Source organism: Mesoplodon bidens, assembly GCF_964165515.1.
Source record: "Mesoplodon bidens genome assembly, chromosome: 9".
In the NCBI taxonomy this organism is placed as follows: Eukaryota; Metazoa; Chordata; class Mammalia; order Artiodactyla; family Ziphiidae; genus Mesoplodon; species Mesoplodon bidens.
Genome location: NC_138166.1, coordinates 78,781,518 through 78,803,649, shown reverse-complemented (window position 1 = coordinate 78,803,649; position 22,132 = coordinate 78,781,518). Strand labels below are relative to the sequence as shown.

The following is a 22,132-nucleotide window of genomic DNA, read 5'->3' as shown; positions in this document are numbered from 1 at the left end:
GAAACGTCTATTTAGGTCTTCTGTCTGCCTTTTGACTGGGTTGTGTGTGTTTTTTGTTTTTTGATACTGAGCAGCATGAGCTGTTTATAAGTTTTGGAGATTAATCCCTTGTGGGTTGCATCGTTTGCAAATATTTTCTCCCATTCTGAGGGTTGTCTTTTTGTTCATGGTTTCCTTTGCTGTGGAAAACCTTTTGAGTTTAATTAGGTCCCATTTTTAAAAATCTTTGCTCTTATTTCCATTACTCTAGGAGACTGATCCAAAAAGATATTGCTGCGATTTATGTCAGTGTTTTGCCTGTGTTTTCTTCCAGGACTTCTATAGTATCCATCCGGTTTTACATTTAGGTCTTTAATCCATTTTGAGTTTATTTTTGCATATGGTGTTAAAGAATGTTCTATTTTTTTTTTTTTTTACATGTGGCTGTCCAGTTTTTCCAGCACCATTTATTGAAGAGACTGTCTTTTCTCCATTGTATAGACTTGCCTCCTTTGTTGTAGATTAATTGACCATAGGTGCGTGAGTTTATTTCTGGGCTTTCTGTCCTGTTCCATTAACCTATATTTCTATTTTTGTTCCAGTACCTTACTGTTTTGATGACTGTCGATTTGTAGTATAATCTGAAGTCAGGGTCCTCCAGCTCTGTTTTTCTTTCTCAAGATTGCTTTGGCTATTCGGGGTCTTTTGTGTCTCCATACAAATTTTAAGATTTTTTGTTCTAGTTCTGTGAAAAATGTCATTGGTAATTTGATAGGGAGTGCATTGAATCTGTAGATTGCTTTGAGTAGCACAGTCATTTTCACAATATTGATTCTTCCAAAACAATATCGTATATCTTTCCATCTGATTGTGTCATCTTTGATTTCTTTCATCAGCATCTTATAATTTTTTGAGTACAGGTCTTTTGCCTCCTTAGGTAGGTTTATTTCTAGGTAGTTTATTCTTTTTTATGTGATGGTAAATGGGATTGTTTCTTTAATTTCTCTTTCTGATCTTTCATTGTTAGTGTAAGGCCAGTGTTGCTGTAATGACTTTCTGTCTGGATGATCAGTCCACTGATGTCAGTGGGGTGTTAAAGTCCCCTAGTATTATTAGGTTACTGTGGATTTCTCCCTTTTGTCTGTTAATATTTTCTTTATATATTTAGGTGGTCCTATGTTCGGTACATATATATTTATAATTATTATATTTTCTTCTTGGATTGATCCCTTAATCATTATTTAATGTCCTTCTTTGTCTCTTGTAACAGTCTTTGTTTTAAAGTCTATTTTGTTTGATATAAGTATTGCTACCCTGGCTTTCTTTTGATTTCCATTTGTATGGAATCCCTTTTTCCACCCCCTCAACTTCATTCTGCATGTGTCCTTAGAACTGAAGTGAGTCTCTTGTTAGCAGCATATGTGTATTGCTTTTGTATTGATTCAGCCACCCTCTTTTGACTGGAGTATCTAATGCATTTACATTTAAAATGATTATTGATATGTATGTACTTATTGCCATTTGCCTAGCAGCTGGGCAAGCCTAGCCTGGGACCCATTTCTCCACAGTGCAATGGGATTTTTCTGCTCTGTACTCATCATTTAGTATACCTTTTATTATAAAATATGTTAAAGCAGTATTTGCAAATCTGGGGCTTTCTAAAATTTCCCCTTTTCAATACTGTGGGACAGTAGAACTCAGTCTGTCAAACTAACTTTATTTTTAGTCTACCTCAGGCACTTAGAATCTGGTGTTCACTGTTCATTGGGGCAAGTTCACTGGATAAGGAGTTTTTCATATAAGATAACATATGGAAAGAAGATTTTGTTTTAGAGTACATTGAGATAAACCTACGAGCCAGGGATGGTAGTGCTGTGGCATTTTCTCCCTGATAGGGTATCTCATTGGGATTTCTATCAGTTAGGATTTGGTACAGTCACATATGACCGGTGAACCCAAGCCCGCCGCCGCCCCCCCCCCCCACCAAGAGTGATCTGTACCTATAGATGTTTATCTCTCTCACATAAAGCACGTTGGGAGGTGGCAGTCCAGGGTTGTAATGGCTGCTTCACAGTTGGGAGCATTTCAGGCTCTTATTTTGTTGCTTCATCATCTTCATGGGCAAGCTTATATTCCCAGCTAGCACATCAAGTTCCAGCCAGTGGGAAAAGAGGAAAGAGAAAGGCAAAAAGTGCTTGCTTCAGCTACTGTTTATGGTTTCCTGCAAGTCACATATACTTTTGCCTACATCTTACTGGCTTTAACTTAGTCACTTGACCATGTCCGCTGTCAAATGACGCTGGTATTTGTAGTCTTAGATGGGCATATTCACTGTCCCAAGTATCTGCAGCTGTAGAAGAGAGTGAGAAATTATTTGGATAGGAAATTGTTAATAGCAGTGACTCCCACAGGGTATTTTAAGGTGTGAAATGGGCCAGAGGCTCTTTGTTGTTCTGTTCCGACATGCAGTTTGGGGAGGTCTGTTTCAGAAAGGCTCTGATGATTTTGCCCCAGTGGTTTTATGCAGATCTTTCTGGTAGAGTGTTCATGGGAAGGGAAAAAGAAAACAATACCTATCCTGTAGTTTTTTCCTGCTAATGTCTTATGCTGTGTCTCATTAACGGGTGTTAAAGCTATGCCTTTGTGCATTTCAGAGACCATCTGTGCCTGGAATAAATCCTTTTACCTCCTTGAGAAGTGCTTGTCTTTCTACTTTCTTTAAGGTATGTGCTCACACTGACACCCACCCTCCCGGAGGAGGTACCTACCCACTGGTCACCTGCCACTGTACTATAGAGTCTGACCTTGGCCTCCTTCACTTACCAGGAGGTCATGCAGCCCCACCATGAGTGCACGGCAGTGGTTTCCAGGTTCCTGAGTAGCATAATGGGTGGTCTCCTGCTGCAGTCAAGATCCAGGCATAAGGCTTCAGCTAATCATGACTTAGAATGGAAAGGCTAGGATATAATTTGAACAGGGACAAAAAAAAACCCTCCCCAAAACAGAAAACACTCTAGGTTGCATAAGACATCTCTGAACTCAAGAAATTAAGTATTTTTTCTGAGGCCACTGTTATGGATAAACTATCACTGCCAACCAAGATTTATGAAACTTAGCTTTTACTGTCAGTAATTGAAGTGTTCTTTTTATAAGGTAAATCTCTTGGTTGTATTTAGATGTTTGCAAGGATATTTATGTTCTAGTTAAGTTTTTGCAGTTTGGTTTCATATAAAAAGCTCTTCTTAAAATTCCCATTAGATAATTTCTGGTGGTCAGTTTTTTTACTTTTGAAAGATATTTTATTCATTCCTTAGTAAATATACTAGGGTGAAGAGAGTATATGGGCAAAACTAAAATATAGGCTGACTAATAAAACCAACTGCCCTCCAAAATGTTAATTGGTTGTGTCAGACAGGAGGTATGCATATGACAGGTTTCCCTCTTGCTTAATCCTGAATTGATGAATATTTTTATAATGATCTGGATGAAGAATATGGATAGCACATTATTATGTTAGTGGTATAACAAAACTAGGAGGGTTCTTTGGTCATAGGGTGAAGGAATCAGAATTCTAAAGAAAAAACGGAATCAACTGGCACAATGGACCAAATGAATCTAGCCAGGATGGAAACATGGCTCAATGAAGCACATGTAAGAATGTTTTAGAATTTTTGTTGATCATAAGCATGATGTGAGTCAGTTGATGTGACTGCCAAGAAGAGTTAATTTGTTTTTAGTTTGAATTAATAGACATAGAGTACTTAGAATGTGAGAAGTGGCCCTCCCACTTGTCTCTGTGTTGGCCACATGATCCTAGGAGAATCATCATCAGTCTGTTGACTATATTTTGGAAGGAACATGGCTGTTGTAATGAGTTTCATGATGTTATAACTTTCAGAGTACTTTCTTATATTTAGTTTTATGTAAATAAGTTTTATTTAACTATGTAATGCTTTATTTATGGGCAAACTGGAGAGTACTCTTAGGATGCTGGGGGAGCTGGTAAAGTTTATTCTAGAAAAGAGAAGACTCAAATAATCTAGTACTTGTCTCCAACTTCCTGAATTGCTATGTTGAAGAAGCAAGGTAACGTTTAGTTTGTTTGGTCTTAGGTAGTATAGAACTAGGATTTATGGAAGGCATAGGAAGCAGGTTTCAATCCTTCATAGTTGTCTAAAATTAAAGTAGGCTTCATTGCAAGGTATAAAGGTAGGGTGTGTATGTCTGTGTGTATTTTAGTTTCAGTAGGCTCAAATGGAGACCGAGAGATCACTTGGTATGGATTTTGTAAAGATTAATGCATTGATTAGAATGTTGAATAGCATGATTATTATGATTCTTTTCTGACTCTGTTTCTTTGAAATCCTCAACCTTGAAATGTTAAAAAAAAAAAAAAAAAGGGGGTGGGGTGGGTGGGTGGATATACAGTCAAGTTCAAATCTTATACCTGAAAGGAGAAATAAAAAAAAGTCAATTGGTTTGTTCAGTCTTTCTGCAGGATGATCAGATTTAAACTATCTGCAATGAGTCATAATTGTTCTGAGCTTAAAAATGTGTAACGTGGCTGTTAAAGCTTAATTTAAATGTAAATTAAAATTTGAGTATGTAAGAAGGGTCCTGTGATTTAAAACTTAAAATGAATAAAGTGATATAGGTTGAAAGATCTTTTTCATCCTTATTTTCCATCTGTCCAGTGTCCAAGGCCATCCTTCTTCCATAGTTTGTCTGTATATGGAAGCAAATACATGTTCTGATTTTTGTCCCTTTTCTGTGGAAGTGGTGGCTTATTTTAAATACTGTTCTATACTGTTTCCTTCCCCAAAATATTTTGAGGATATTTTCACATCAGTACATAAGAGAACTTTGTCATACTTTTTCATAAAGCTAATAGTATTACCACTGTTTGGATGTAATATTATTTACTCCTTTATTTATGAAAAGTTAGGTGGTCGGCATTTTTTTGTTTGTTTTTTGCTAATGTGGGGCTTGAGGGGTGGGAAGTGCTACTGTGCAGAGCTGAAATTGATTAGAGTTAACTGCAGTTTCCAGTCAAGCCTTCCCTTTCATGTTGCAAGCCTTTAAATATACTCCAGAGTTCCAAAATATTTACATCAGATACATACTGCCCATGCAGCTGTTATCTAGGGTGGGAGACAGATTTTTTTTTTTAATTTTATTTATTTATTTACTTTTGGCTGTGTTGGATCTTTGTTCCTGTGCAAGGGCTTTCTCTAGTTGCGGCAAGGGGGGGCCACTCTTCATCGCGGTGCGCGGGCCTCACTGTCGCGGCCGCTCTTGTTGCGGAGCACAGGCTCCAGACACGCAGGCTCAGTAATTGTGGCTCACGGGCCCAGTTGCTCCGTGGCATGTGGGATCCTCCCAGACCAGGGCTCGAACCTGTGTCCCCTGCATTGGCAGACAGACTCTCAACCACTGCGCCACCAGGGGAGCCCCCGGGAGACAGATTTCTGGTGCTTCCTGCTCCACCATCTTCCCAGGAGCCTTCTGCTCTCAGGTAGACTTCATTTGGAAAAGAAAAATGTAAAGTAAGTGTTAGGCATGTTTTCATAGCTTGAGTTATTTCTCTGAGTGCATCCATGTTGTCTGTCTTTCTGTTGGCTTATAGGTTAGACTCTTGTCAATTTCTAGGATCTATATGTTTGAAAACTAGCTCTTTAGGGTATGAGTTGCAAGTTTTTTGCTTTTTTTTTTTCTGGTAAGTCTTTTTTTCCAATGATTTTATTTGTGGTATGTTTTGCCATGCTAAATTTATTTATTTAAAAAAGGATATATTTGACATAACATTGTATAAGTTTAAAGAGTATAATGTGCTGATTTGATACACATATATTGCAAAATGATTACTACAATACTAAATTTATTTTTAATGTTTAGGCAGCTAAATTTATGACCTGTAGATGTTGATTCATGCTTAAAAAGATCTTTCTCATGCCTGTGTTTAAAGGAATTCTCCCATTTCTTCTAATACCTTTACTGTTTGGTCTTTTTTACATTAGACGTTTTAATTCATTTGGGCTGTAACCATGTGTTATGGTCCAATTTAATATTTTTCTCCATGGCTACCCAGTTATTCTAACATCATTGATTGAAGAAACCATCTTTTACTACTGATTTGAGGTGCAATAAAGGTATTTTATAGTACACTTCTGGTTGTATTTGGATCTATTTCTTGGGTCTGTTACATTGGTCTCTAACTGTTGATGTATAGCATAGTTAATTTTGATAATGCCAATAGCTTTTAGGAATTTCTTTCTGACTGCTTTCCCACTGCTAGATTTTAAATTGCCTTTTTGCCTTCCTATCTCTTTTATGTAGAATTGTAGACCTTTTCTCTGTACTAATAGAGTATCCACTTATTGACTGTTTGTATATCGTTATGATATGGCTGTCATTTTATGTCTTAAATGTAACTGCAGTAATTTTTATTCATAAAAAAGTTGAAGCCTGATACTTAGCCAGGTGCCTCTGGCATGTTTTGTGAACTATACCACCATTGTTAGAGTTTCCAAAAAAAATGGTTTGTGCATATCTCCTTCTCTTGATTCATAGGCATGAATTTTCCACACCATAATCATCAAAACATAACTCACTGCCACAATGGCTGAACTTAAACACTGGCAAACAAGAAATTACAAAGATTTAGAGGAGTTCTTAAAGAACAAAATGGCTCTGAAAGAAGAAAATTGAAGGAAGATATCCCTAGGTTCTAGTTTTTGAACAATATGTATTTTATTTATCGAATGAGGGAGTTGGGACAAATGATCATTAAGGTCCCCTCCAGGTCATTGTCATTCCCCCGTGTACATTTCCATTTACATTATTTTACCTGGACAGTTGGATTGCAAGTTGAAGCCCTTCTTGGTGGTTCCCAGGGCTTGGCAACTAGAGTGCTCTCAGCCATTTCCTTCTCAGCAATTGCTGTCCTGCTTTCATCTGGTCCCTTTTGTGAACCACGTTTAGAGAGCTAAAGGCATGGGCTTAATTTGCCTTGCTAGTACACATACACAAAAGGTTCCTGCTTTCATTCTCTTCATATTATAGGAATGGAGAGTGTAATATAGCGGTAATATTCCTGCTTTTCAGCTTGGTTTAGCTTTCCCTAAAATGAAGACGATAACCTTACTAAAGAAATGGGATGGTCTTCTCTCTCCACTGCTCGGGGCAAGGGGTTTTTTACACTGCGGCACGATAGGACACTTCTTTATCAGTCTGTTACTACCAGCAGCAGTTTCTCTACAGGCTGTCTTGTTTATTAGAGTCCTAAATAAAACCCGTGTTTTGAAAGAGCTTGTCTCATATTTGAATGGCATTTTAGTAAGCCTTTTGAACAGTTTTAAACTTCCTTCACATCGGCCTTCTTTTGGAAGCCAAATCATACCAGTTTAGTCTTTCTAATCCTTTAATCATTTTATCCTCAGCGTGTTTCCAAATGCTTCACATCTCTCTGTAGAATCCAGAACTGGGCTGAGTTCTTTGACAGTCTGATCCGAGGATGACTGAAATGGAAAGATCACTCCTTCCTGTTCCTTATGTATCTCAGGATTTGTTGTTTTATCTGCTAGACTACGCTCTGTCTCCAGTTAAGCATTAAAAAAATATGCTCTGCTTGACCTAATGCACCCTGCCTCTAGTGAGGTGGATGCCTCTGTAGTCGGTGCTGGCTTTGTGGGGATGAGTCTGTGCCGCCACATGGGGCTCCTGCTTAGAAGGGTCCCACGCTTGGTTTAATGCTCTTTTGCTGCTGTATTGAAATTAATTTTTTCAACAGGGAGCTTCTCTTTCTTGTTTTGTAGTGAGCCCTACAAATGAAGTAGCTGCCTCTTCTTGTACTTGATAGCTAGAAGACATGGTTAGTAAGTCATGGTTCGTGTCTAACCCACCCTCCGTAACTGTGATGGGTAGACCCAGGGTGAACAAATCTGGTTGTGAACTTCCACTCCACTCCCTGAGTCACGGCCTTCCCCTCGCCTGCCTATAGATGCACTCACTGCCCCCCATCGCCTCTCTGTTTGCCTCCTTATCATTCCTGTATCTCAGCTCAGGCACTGAGGTGTGTTTATTCAGGGAATCCAAGCTTTTGGCATACAACAGATGTCTTTTCCAGAGGATTCTTTCTTTGGGTCCCTCTGTCTTTCCTGTCACCTTTTGTCCAAAGCTGATGGTTGTCCACTCACCTCGAAGAGTACTTGTCCCTTCTGCTCTCTCTATTCAGGACAGCTGGCAGTTAGTTTCTCATTCGAATTTTAGGTGTTTTTTTTTTCCTGTCTCTACAAAGGGATTAGAGTGTAGTAATCACAGGAATTCTGTTGGGGGCAGAAATTTGGATTCCATTGCAGTATCAGGTATCGCAGAGTATGTGGGCAGTGACTTACATTTTTAAAATGACCCATAAGTTAATTCTAGGTATCAAATCTTAGACACAAGTAGCAAATGTAACTTTTAAAAGTCATTATGTTTCATGGATTGGCTAGTTTTTGATCTGATTCCCTCTTTTTTCTTGCAGCTTAACAAGCAGCAATTGCAGTTACTGAAAGAACGGTTCCAGGCCTTCCTCAATGGGGAAACCCAGATTGTAGCCGATGAAGCATTTTGCAATGCAGTTCGGAGTTACTATGAGGTAAGTTTGAAGAGTCTGATGCCTTTTAAAAGACATTTTTAATGGCTTTCCCATTTTAAGAAGCTCACTGGTATGATAGGATGGCTGTGAGTTTGCTACCTTCTTTGAAAGCATTGTCAATTCTATTTTGCAATTTAAAAACTGATTCCGCAGCCTGGTTTTGAGAGATAAACAGAATTGGAAATTATTCACATCCTTTGAGGGAGAAGTAAGCTGTTTAGAAAAATCTTCTGGCAGTGATTGATATAGCTGAGTGTAGCTATCTCTGGGTCCACATGTCTAATTTATCCTTTTTAATCAGGATTTCAATAGTAAATGGCTATCTTGTGCCATTCTGTTCACTAAACTTTATAATAATTAAGGCCAGTAACTAATTTCATGAGGATAAATTGAATTCTTTTCTTCCCGGGGAGATAATACTACAATACCACCTTTCTCTTTCTTCTGATTTTAGTTTGTGAGTCATCAGGAATTCTCTGTGGACTTCCTGTGGGCACCAGTTTTCACACAGTGTCATTAACTGCTTCAGTGAGTGGCCAGTAGATGTTAAGAGTTCCCTTTTTTCCTGAGGACTTTTGAGTCATTTGATGCGTGGATTCCTTCCACTGTGAAGATACTCTACATCCCTCAGCTGAAGAACAACATACAAAGGTGTACTTAGACTAGTACAAATTAAAAATGTAGAGATGCAGTGTGTCTGAGGTTTTCTGAGGCAGGGAAATATCTTTGCAAGAGTAACAAAGTAACTGGATGTACAGATACTTGGTTGGATTAGTAATTAATTGATGGTGTGTATGTATCAGAAGTGGCTTAATGCAACCCGAGGGAGGTGTATGTTACCCCGAGCCTAGGCCTGTCAAACAAGATGAAAGTATAGAAGTCTTACTCACCAGATGTGTGTGTGGCAAGAATCTAGCGGCAATAGTGGATGCTGTCTAACTGAACCTTGACTCAGAATATTTTTTTTAATTAATTTATTTATTTTTGGCTGCGTTGGGTCTTTGTTGCTGTGTGTGGGCTTTCTCTAGTTGCGGCAAGTGGGGGCTACTCTTCGTTGCGGTGCACAGGCTTCTCATTGCAGTGGCTTCACTTGTCGCGGAGCACGGGCTCTAGGCGCGCGGGCTTCAGTAGTTGTGGCTCATGGGCTTAGTTGCTCTGCAGCATGTGGGATCTTCCCGGACCTGCTCGAACCTGTGTCCCCTGTATTGGCAGGTGGATTCTTAACCACTGTGCCACCCAGGGAAGCCCGACTCAGAATATCTTAACAAGTATAGGGTATCTAAAGCTTGAGTCTTTGAGTCAAAGTCTTGCAAGATGAAATCTTGCCCTGAATCTTAATAGATGAAATGTAAGGGCCTATACTTGCATCATGTAATAAAAGAAAAGCCAAACGTTTGTGTTCAGGAGGAAAGAAATGGGTTAAGTAATTTGTGTAAAGAGATGTAATTAAGCAAACTCATTTTTGGTTCAGTACTATGGTATTGTACATGTTAACGTTAGGAAAAGAAACCAGGTGAGGGAGGCATGGGGGCTCTTTGTACTACATGTGCCACTTTTGTGTAAACCTAAAATTACTCCAAAATAAACATATTCCAAAGTAAGTGTTTTTCATAAGGGTATTACAAAGAAGTAAGCATAATATGTTGTTGTCAGTTTAGTAGAAGGCACACTTAAGCTGTGTTAATGAGAATATTTTTCCTGTAATAAAGGAGTATCACCACTGGTTTCTAAACGAGGATGGTGTGCTCTTCTGGGTACAAACTATACATGAAAAGATGTGTATAAGTTTAGGGATAACAGGTTTGAAACATATCATAATATAGATCACTTGAAGGGCCTAAAGACAGATTAGGCTTGTGTTGTGTGTGGCCCCAAGGGTAAAACTAGAATTAGCATGGAAACTGAAGTGGGGAAGATTTCAACCTAATACTATTGGAGTTTGGTTGCACTGCCCAGGTACAGAGTGGACTGGAGAGTGCAGCATCACTGGCGGCCAGATTCCCGTTCACTTCACAATCACTTGGGAAGCATTTTGCACAGAGGGGCCCCAGAGCTCTGCCCTGGGCTTACTGAATCACAATTTCAGAATCTATATTTTTAAAAGCTTTCCAGGTGATTCGCTTACAACTGGTAGATTGCCGACCAATGGAATTAGATGATTGCTTGCTGGGATTGTTACAGAAAGAGATGTAAGTACTGAAGAGTGTTCAAAATGGCAGCTGGGAAACGACTGCGGCCTATTAGAAAGTCAGGAAATGTGGCTTCACACTGAACTCAGATGCTTACCAAACACATAACAGACAAGTCATTGAACCTCTGTGAGCTTCAGTGTTTCTATTTATCTAATCGGTGGGTAGTAATGTTTAAGTATTGGGCTAGGTGGTCCAGGATTTTCTATTCTTTGGGTAGTATTTCCAGCAATTGTTGACTTGTGAGACTGTAGCTAACTTGTCTTTGTGAAGTTCTCAAAGGGGTTAAGATTTATATTAACATCTATGGAGTCTATATTCCTGATTTACATTTGGGGAGTTACCGTTTCCCAGGTGGCACACATTCAGTACTCAAACTCTTGAATGGATAAGTAAATTTTGTTGGAAAAAGAAGGTAAAAAAATTGCTTCTCAATTTTTCCTACAAAAGTCTTTACCTTCTTTTTTAAGGATTATATTTTTGTATACTTTGCTATGACTAACAATGTTGGTAGTCTCAAGTGAAGTAAGTCAGAAAGAGAAAGCCAAATACCATATGATAATCACTTATATGTGGAATCTAAACTATGACATAAATGAATGTATCTATGAAACAAAAACAGACAGACATAGAGAACAGACTTGTCATTGCTAAGGGGGAGGTGGGTTGGAGGGAAGGACTGGGAGTTTCGGATTAGCAGATGCAAACCATTATATATAGAATGGATAAACAACAAGGTCCTACTGTATAGCGCAGAGAGCTATATTCAGTATCCTGTGATAGACCATAATGGGAAAGAAAACGAAAAGAATGTATGTATAACTGAGTCACTTTACTCTACAGCAGAAATTAAACAAAACATTGTATACCAACTATACTTCAATAAAATTAAAGAAACCTGCTGGTAGCCTCTACTATAATTACCTCTGTGGTACTTCTTACAGCTTACCAAAAATATCTATTTTTTCTTCTTCCAGTATCTTTGTGGTAAACAGTGAAAATATTACTACCCACAAATTACATAAATAGAAACTGAAGCTCACAGAGGTTTCAGTGACTTGTCCACTGTTGTATATTTGGTAAGCATCTGAGTTCAGTGTGAACCCAGATTTTCTGACTTTCACGGCGCCATTTTGAATACATCTGTGCCACGTACTGTGCAAAACACTTCGAAAATGTTTTTATTCTTCAGAATAAACCTTTTAAACAGAATTATTCCCATCTTAGAGACAAAGTTAAGTGACTAGTGCCCAAAGCTGCATAGCTAATTAATAGCAGAGCCAAAACCTCACTCTTTCCAGTAAAGCTTATTAAAAACAGATCTTGGGTTCTACCCAATACCTATTGAATCATAATTCCTTGGGATGGAGCATCTGAATTTTGAACTTGCACATGCATGACTTTGGTTCAATCTGTATTTTGAGAAACATGTCGACCTAGATCTTAATGACTTCTTGAGTGTATGTTCCATGAAGGAATCATTTCTGCCCTGGTTATCATCTTATTCCACAAAGGTAGCAAGTATTTTGTGGCACACAAATGCTTTCAACAAAAGCTTGTTGACTAAGTGGATGAGTATTGGAGCACTTATTGTTCTGTGTAAAATTGTATATTTTGGTTTTCTTCTCCATAATTTTTAAATTAAAGCATCACTTCAATAGTGCCATGGAATTTCTTTCGATTATGATCTCAGTTTCATGGCTTTGTGCTTCCTCAAAGATGGCAGATGCTTCAGAAGCATGGTTGGGCTTTATGTTCTTTCTAACCTAGTAGTCTATGATTTTATGACCTTTTTGGCTTATGTATTTCAAGGTCTACCTTTTCAGGGGTGTTACATATTGTTTCCTGTATACAGCTGTTTTCAACAATTAATCCATCAGTAGTGATTTTCTAATATATTAGATTTTTGGTAGCCTTTAGCTGTGATGGACATTTCTAACCATGGTGATATATGTATGTGTGTGTGAATATATCCATATATGTGAAAAAACCCTAGTAAACGTGTATCACCAATTAAATTGAAAATAGATCTTTACACTTAGGGCTTACAAGTTCTCCAAAGTCTGTTTGCTATTAATTTTTTTAGCTTCATAAATGATACTCCTTCAGTGATTTTATGAATAGTCTTTTCCATCTTGGTTGTATGTCTGTTTTATATAGATAATTAAGAATTATCTGTCTTTTTTTTTAAGCTAAACTTTATTATTATTATTATTTTTTGGCCGTGTGGCATGTGGGATCTTAGTTCCCCGACCAGAGATCAAACCCGCACCCCCCTGCATTGAAAGCTTGGAATCTTAACCACTGGACCACCAGGGAAGTCCCTATTTGTCTCTTCTTAAACTGGTTGTACCTTTGGATATTTGATTTACTTTACCTCTCTTTAATACCTGGGATCTTGATGTGCTACTCAATATATTCTTTTTCTCCACAGTACTTGACCAAAAGCATTTCTTCAAAGTACATTCATTATTTTAAAAAGTAAATAATTTCTTTCAACTAGATCATGACAGGATTGAATCTCTCTGGGTTTTTAAAATGTGGTGCCTTCTTGGGTGTGTGTTCATATGTCTTTGTATATCTGTATCTATGTCAGTATTAAATATTTACTGTGAATATTATTCAATATGTTATATATTATAAAAGCATATACTGTGAAGATAATTTTTATATGACAATGCACTTCTATCTCATCCATTTTTACAAGATAACTTTGGTTTAAATATTAGGCTATAAAATAATAATAATAAAAAAGAAATCTGTTTTTGAAATTACATCAGTCTTTTGCCTCATAAAGTTAGCATAATTAGGGGAAAAAGAATGGACCCAAGTGCTAAATCACCTAACTAGGCAGACTTGATGATACAGAAGAACCAGAACAGGAAAAGAAGAAAGAAACGGTAGATAGCATACACAGCTATTGATACTTAATAAAAGTTAGCAGTTACAATCTTGATAATTTTATGGTTGCTAATTGCTGTTAGATTCTGCAGTACCTTCATCTTTGTTTTTCTTTCATTGAAGTTTTCTTCTTCTCCTTCACGCTCCCCCTGCCCCCCAAAGTAACTCACTGTCTGGAGGAACAGTAGTCCTACAAGTATCTGCTATTTCTTTCTATCCATATCTTTTTTGCTTGTTCTGTTTTTCAGTTCAGGAGACTTCAGCTGATTCTGTGGATGGATAAACATAGGTTTATTGTAGTATGTTACTTTCCAAGTTGTCCTTCCCATCCGATATTGGCTTCTGTTCACAAAATTCAGGTGGACTTCATCCAAATACAGCCAATGACAGTGTGATTTATAACAGATATGTGGAAAAGAAAATGGCCTTTCTTTGGAGATTTCCAAAAGACGGTATATAATTGCTTACTAGCTGCTTTCAGCGTAACAAACATTCAGGTTCTGTTATTGTGCAAAAAAATGGATGTTGGAGTCTTTCTTCCCCTTTTTGGTGGGTTGGCTTTGTTCACAACTTTTCAGAAAGGATGTGTATTTTTCTTATTACCTCCATTTGTTTATGTTCTCTTCTGGTTCCTGAGAATGGATGAGATGAGAGTTAGAAGTTTTTAATCTTTAAAAATTATCAAAGAAGGACTAAAATAAATCTTGCCCCACCATCACCACCAAAACCACTTGCTTTTCAGATTTTCTACTTGTATAATGATACAAATGGGAATTCCTTCAATAAAGAAAAACTGCCTTCAGTGTGAATTTACAGATTTCATATGAAAGGAAAAATTACTCATTTTCATCTCAAAATATTGAGCTCCAATTTTGGCCCTTTTATTGCATACTTTTATTTAAAGTGCATTATTCTGGGATTCAGAAGTTTTCTACTTTGATAGTACTTTAAGAACACTTTAATAGAAGTATAGTATGACTGTTAGAGAATTTTTAAAATATTAAAGAGGAAAAGCTTCTGTAATCTGAAAACTGCTCTAAAAATAAAATATTAATTATTAAAGAGGAAGTTAAATATCCCCTATAATTCCAACGCCTATAGACAACTGTAACAGTTTGGTGTTTCTCTTTTGTGTATATGAACTGGAATTATTTCAATTTTTTTACATATGTCATGAGCATTCTTTAATATTAACTATTTTTCAAGAGTGTGGTTTTAAATAGCTGTGTAATAGACCATTGTCTGCCGGTATCTAAATTTTATTCCATTTCCTTGTTTTCAGACGCTTAAGTTTTCTCCATTCTTAACTGTTAAAATAAGTGCTGAGATGATCATTTATATTCTTAGATAGGTTCATCTTTAAATTTCTGCAAGTGGTATTACTAGATGATAGAAGATAAACATTGTTTAAGCTCTTATGATACAGATTACCAAATTGTCCTCAAAAGTACTAAAATTTATGCTACCATAATAGTATATGAGAGTGTCATTTTTTTCCCTTCACACTTGGTATTATCATAAAATAAATGCCAACTGATAGGTTCACTTGTTTTTATTTTACTGTTAGCAAAGTTCAACATTTCCATACTGGCCGTTTGTATTTCTTTCTTTCTGAATTACCTGTTCATGCCCTTTGACCATTTTTCCATTTGGATTTTGGATGTTCCTCTTTTAAATACTGATTTATAAGTATTCTTTATACACTAAGATGACTATTAACCCCTTTTTATGCTACAATTATTTTCAGGGATTTTGGGTTTGGGGTTTTTTTTTTTTTTCATTTTGCAATTTTAAGTTTCCTTACCTCTGATACTCATTTATTTCCTGTTCTGATAGAATGAAAGACATATTCTCATTCCAAGTAGAGACTGCACCACGTTTTATTTCCTTTGAATTTTCTTTTCTTGTTCATAGGTTATTCGTGCCAGTGGTTTGCATCATACCTTTCCCTCCTCTCCTCATTCCAGCTACGACCCTTTTTGGATGAGTAGCTCTCTGAGTAGAGTATGTTGGTGTAACTCAGGTGTTTGCTGTGGGCCTGTTTCCCTACCCGTTGAAGGGGGAAGAGGATTTCTAAAGCTCCCTCCCTTTGTGCAAGCCTCTGAGAGTTAATTTGTTTCTTTATATTGCTGTTTCTTCTTTTCCTTGCCCTACATGCTCTCACGTCTCCAAAATGTAAAGAATAAAAAAAAGCATGGCTTGATACTATAGCTCTAGGACTAATCTCCAGGCCATGGTGTTTGAATTTTTATACACATTTATGTTGGAAAAAAATCTATATATCTTCCTAGTCCAGAGCATCAGGAAACTTGACTTTAGCTGTCAGTTTCTTCCAGGGAAATTGGGAATGTATGCCTTGGCTTCCCACTGCCAGCAATCAGTTTGGTATCATTCCTTTTCTTTTACCCACTTGCTGTCCCTGACGTTATATCCTGACCTTTAATATTTATTTAAAAAATAAGTACAGTTGTTTAATGGTTGATTTGTGAAAACTGAGAGACTTTTAAGGCTTTTTTGATTTGTTTTATAAAATTACCTTTTTTAGAATTAAAAGGCACCACCCAAGTGTTTTGTGTGTGTGTGTGTGTGTGTGTGTGTGCGCGCGCAAGCTAGAGGGAGAAGGGCTGGCAGATCTGCATTTAAATATTTTGACGTCAGTTTCTTGATAGCACTTTACTTGGGGATGGAAAGATTTACTGTTCATATTCCAAGGGATGTTTGACCTGTCAAAATCTCTTAAACTTCGAAATAATACCATGGAAAAGACCTATTTTTTCATAGTGAATTGATGATCGCTAAGTAAACCAGGATTGGCATCCTGTGTCAGGAGGGTATGGAAAATGTCAGCACATTCATAGATGAAATCCAATAACCAGTAATGAGAAGTGAGGTTTTAAATTTTCATTGAGCTCTGCAGATCACATTGTATTTTTGATATTAGCCATTTTATTTCACATCACATTTTCTTAAATTCTAAGTATGCCATTTTAAATTAAGTATTCAGAAATAAAAGTCCTACAGATTTCCAATATCAAAAAAAACAAACAACCCAATCCAAAAATGGGCAGAAGACCTAAATAGACATTTCTCCAAAGAAGATATGCAGATTGCCAACAAACACATGAAAGGATGCTCGACATCACTAATCATTAGAGAAATGCAAATCAAAACCACAATGAGGTATCACCTCACACCAGTCAGAATGGGCATCATCAAAAAATCTATAAATAATAAATGCTGGAGAGGGTGTGGAGAAAAGGAAACCCTCTTGCACTGTTGGTGGGAATGTAAATTGATACAGCCACTATGGAGAACAGTATGGAGGTTCCTTAAAAAACTAAACATGGAACTACCATTCATAGTAGTCCAAAACTGGACTACTGTGTCCATTTTGACATGGTTTGTACATGCTTCTATTTTTTAAATTACAACAAACAATTGTAGAGAAGAAATTTTTCTTTCTCCAGTGGCCATTAATCTCTACATGTTTTGATGAAGCAGTAAGTGATGATTTTCTGCTTTTGTGATGTTTTTGTCCCATTGGAATATATTTAATCCTTTATATACTGCTGAGATTGAGACTTTAGCTTGACCACTAAATTCTGTGATCTAAAAGTTTCTGTCACATAGAGGAATTTAATTTCCTTCTTAGCTTACCTTCATTTCTTATAAAATTCTGTGCACATCTGATAGTGTAGCATGGACAGAAGGTGTTAAGCTAGTGATTACAAGCAGATATGAAGGGTCCTTCAAAAGGTAAGATATTAAATATACTTAACTTTTGTTCCGTGCGTGTCGGGAGGAAAGGAGACCAGCCTTCCCTCTTTCTTCCTGTGCCGGGAGCCTTTGTTTATTAAACTGACTCCGTTTCATGCTGTAGCGCACTCACAGATGATAGGCGTGATGTGCACCGGGCCTTCTTTCCTTAGTAGGATAGCCAGAGAAGGTAGATGGTTCTAGCAAGCTAGGGAGCAGAGAGGAGGGCTGCGTTAGGGGACTTGCAGCTTGCTCCCCTCCATGCAGAGCTCCACATACGAGTCAGGCTGGCCCCTTCTCGCTCCCAGCCCCTTGTCCCTTCTCTTGCGTCTGCTTCCCTTTCCTCCTTTGCCCTCATCCTTCTCCCCCTCTTTGCAGAGCTCTCTGAACAGTCAGGCTGGCCCTTCGGGACCCTGTGAAGTGACTGGTGGTTGGAGGCTGCCTCCTCGCACACTTGAATCCTGACTTGCCCATGGCTAGCAAGAATACAAAAGGAGTTGAGTCTATATAACATGGAGAGATGTATGTTTTGGCTTTTCCTTTACATGGCTCTTCCCAATTGTGTACATTTATAATGGCATAAGGTAGCAGTCCCTAAAAGTTTTATTATTGAAATAGTAAGTGGCCAGTGATCATAACGGAAATGCAGCAGCATTGGAGAAAGCAGGATAGAGTCCGCCGTGACCTTAGATTGTTACCCTGTGATTGCGAAACAGGTTCATTTCATTGCTTCCATTCCCTGTTACACCAGACCAGCTCACAGAGTTCTTGGCTTCCTATATGGTCTCTGAGAAATAGTCTGTGGTCACTGTGTCAGCTTCTCTGCTCCACAGCACTGTCTCCTTAAGTGTTGTATTGTGTCCGTTCCTTGCCGGCTTTTACACCTTTCTGTCTTAGTCCATTCAGGCTGCTTTAACAAACCATCAGACTGGGTGACTTATAAGAAACAGAAATTTCTCAGTTCTGGATTCTGGCGAGTTCAAGATCATGGTTCTGGCAGAGTCAGTGTGGTGGCTGGCAAGGACCTACTTCCTGGTTCATAGAAGGTACTATCCCACCGTGTCCTGACACAGCAGAAGGGCTCTGGAGCTCCATGGAGTCTCTTTTTATAAGAGCTCTGACTCCATTCGTGAGGGCTCTACTCTCATGACTTAAGCACCTCCCAAAGACCTCACCTCCTGATACTCTCACATTGGGGGTTAGGATGTCCACCTATGAATTCTGGAAGTACACAAACATACTATAGCACCTGATTTCACTAAACTTCCTCATACATACTTGACTGGTGAGTGGTGGGGAGCAAATGTGATTACTTGAATATAATGTACACATCTTGCTTTTCATTACCCTGTGACCTGTTTAAAAGGCTCCTGCCACCCTTATCTACCCAGAGAACTCTCTCGGTCCTGTGAGACTGAGCTCCCCGGTTACATCTCTAGGTAGCTTTCCCTGGTCCCCCAGCCTCCTCTCTCCTTCTACAACCCCTCCCTCCTCCTTCCTTCTTTTCCCCTCCCCCCTCCTTTCCTTTTCCCCTTACTCCCTCCCATGATTTTTCCATGTCAAAAAATTTCTAGCTATGTACGAATATAATGGAGAATGTTGATATAAAATGCTTTGAGTAGTCAGATTACAAGGTAATGGTTGAACTGCTTAATGACAGTCACATAAATACACATACGAAGTTTCTACTTAGCGAACTCTAAATATGTCTTTTTTTTTTTAAAGTAAAGAAGGCAGGATATACTATGTTGTGCTGAGATAATTAAGTAGTATTTCAGTATTTTCTGCCCGGTAATTTTACTATGTGGGGAAAATGATTATGCCCTCTCCAGGGTACATTCTTAAATTTAAGGCCTATTAAGCCAAAAGATGGAAGGATTGGAAAGACTGCAGTTGCTAAATGTTGTGTAAGATTTTCTACAGTAGAGTGTTGTTTCCTCTCCCTAATCTTAAGCCACTTCTTTATTACTATTAACTTTTGGGTGTGAAAGTTATTACCTTTTCACTTGCAAGATATCTTCCAAGTGGAAAATCTAAGCAGTATTATCTGTAAGCTGTTTGTAGCCAATATTTATTGGGAGAAAAAGGCTCCGCTTTTTTAATGTTAATGTACCTTATTTTTGTAAAAACATTTTTACAGGGTCTTCTCCATTTAATATATTGTTTATTCAAAATTTTTTAAAAATCTTGTCAACAAGAACGATTTATGGTCTGTTTTTTATGCCTTCATACCTTCAATTTACACATTTTTGAAGTTGCCAGGCTATTCACGCATTCTGCTACATATCTGTCATCCTTGCTTGTTTGTTGGGACCAAACTGAGAAGAGAATAAAGCTTTGTAATTGGGTTCTGACAAGCCTATTTGGGAAATTAACGCAAAATGGTAAAAAGTGGTAGGTAATGCCAAATATGAGAATAAGGGAGGATCAGTCATATCCTGAATTCAAAAGTATGAATATACAGAGGAGATAATATTGGGAAAGATTATTTATACTACGAAGTGAGTCTTTGTTTTGCCTTTTAGTTAGTTATAAAGTTTCCTTAAGCTGCAAATTTTGGTGGCATATTGAAAATCAGATATGATACATGTGTTACAGAGATTGTCAACATTTGAAGTGTTATTTTCTGTTGTAGTACAGTGAAAGGTATGGTCATATTCCAAGTAAAGACTAAACTCCATTTTACTTCCTTTGAGCACTAAGTGACTATAAATAGACTCACACTACTTCAAGTCAGGTTTTTGCCCCCAAATGAGTTTGCTGCAAACTTATGAAAAAAAGTATCTTAGGGGTTTTCATGTTGAATTGTGTGTAAAAGACTATGGCCCTTAGTAAAATCTAGGGGAACACAATCATATGTTTTTGTCAATGTTTCTGTTAGGACCAGGGCAGACTTTAAGCTTTGATGGTAACTTACTAAGAGCAGAACATGTGGGACTTGACTTTAGAGCTTTGCACTGTGTTTCGTTTTTATAGTTGTACAACTTGCTTTCTTTCTCTCACAGATTATGTTCATTTTTAAGCCTTATATGCTGGAGAATTTTGACCATGGCAGATGATTATAGCTGGTTTTGTCCATGGGAAAGCAGCCCTTTTTTTAAATGTAGGACCAGTACTACACTCCAGACCTTACTCAAAGGAGCATGAACTCAGTTTGAACTGCAGGTGGGCCATGAAGTTAACCTTGGTACACAGGCCTGGAATGACACTGGTATTTTCCTAGGAATAGATGTATGGAAGAGAATCTTTTCATATCCTTTAGGTGTAGGCGGAGCTATATCTGTTGCTTTGAAATTGCAAGGAACAGAAATCCTGTGTGGCTTATAGAGGAGCCACACTTGGATTCATATGGCTTGTCCAGAGGCTCAAATCGCCCCCCACCAGTTTGGCTCAGGAAGGAGAAAACTTCTCCAGGAGGAAGGGTTGTGAGGACTGACCAATCCTAACTAAAAGCAGTGGGCAGTCCAATAACGTTCACTCACTTAAGAGCTGTGTCCTGTCACTAGAGAAAACTCCCATGCCGTTCAGTACTGGAGAGATGTAAGGTTAAGAGGTTTGGTATATGGTGGAAGAGATCAAGAACCTCACATAAAACCTGAAAACAGGGGCAGTCATCCTTGTAAGGAAGGAAGTGCAGTCTCATGCCATTTCAGAGGAGATTGTGTGTATAGGTGGGTTCTTCCACCACCCAGACTTGGTAAATTCATAGTGCCAAAATTAGCCTCTTGATGGGAGTGTTTAGGTTCATAGGTCATGGATTCAGAACAATCCTGTGGACTGACTAGCATTTGGCAAAGCTAAAAGCAGGGCTGTTTACCTTTTTAAACTTATACTCTTCAGTCTGTGCTGTAGTGCTTGCTGAATATACTGTTGTCTGAGATAACTGAACTATTGCTGTCTGAGCCTGGGAAATCACAAACTTATGAGAAGTGGAAAGACATAAACATGCTAAAAACAAAGATAAAATAGAAAATTTAAAATAATAAAGAAACAATTATTTAAAGAATTAGTTACACGAGAAGACTTAATGAGACAAATGCTACCAAGATTGATGAAAACATGAACAAATAAACGCAATTAGGAATATAAAAATGAGATTTAACTACAGATAGAATAATTTAAACATCGTAAAATTACTTTGAACAGTGTTATGCCATTAGATTATGAAACTTAAATGAAGTGATACTTTTGTTGAAAAACAAGACTGACCCAAGAAGAAATAGAAAACCTGAACTGTTGTCCATTAGGACAGTGAAGTGATAATCCAGATTATTCTACCAAAAGAGACTAAGCTCAAATAGTTTTACCAAACCTTTAAGGAAAGATAATTTCTAAGAACTGTCTCAGAAGTTAGAAAGTGAAAGCTTGTTTGAGGCTAGTATATCCTTGCAAATAACCAAATTGGGAAAATGTAAGAATAGAAAACTAAGGACCAGTCTCATTTTACATGGATGCAGAAACCCTTAATAAAATATTAAATTTCAGTGATATACATCAAGATGAAGTGTGTCTTATCCTATGAGTATGTGAATTATTCAATATTAGAAAAACTATTAATATCACCTACCACATTAAGAGGTGAAAGAGAAAAATCATGTGATTACATTAATGTAACAGAAATGGCATTAGGATTACATTAATGTAACAGAAATGGCATTTAATAAAATTC

The 22,132-nt window shown here is 37.7% G+C and overlaps 1 protein-coding gene across 6 annotated transcripts in view; it reads left to right on the top strand.

The window, feature by feature from the left end:
- The window catches only part of CADPS2 (calcium dependent secretion activator 2), a 487,398-nt gene that overhangs the window by 102,178 nt on the left and 363,088 nt on the right, over positions 1–22,132 (top strand). For 5 of the 6 annotated variants that reach the window (XM_081243761.1, XM_081243760.1, XM_081243759.1 and 2 more), the window contains exon 2: positions 8,504–8,617. In XM_081243761.1, coding sequence (XP_081099887.1) covers positions 8,504–8,617 — 114 coding nt within the window. Of the gene's footprint in view, positions 1–2,633; positions 2,703–8,503; positions 8,618–22,132 lie in introns of all 6 variants that reach the window. The other variant, XM_081243756.1, reaches the window with a different exon arrangement.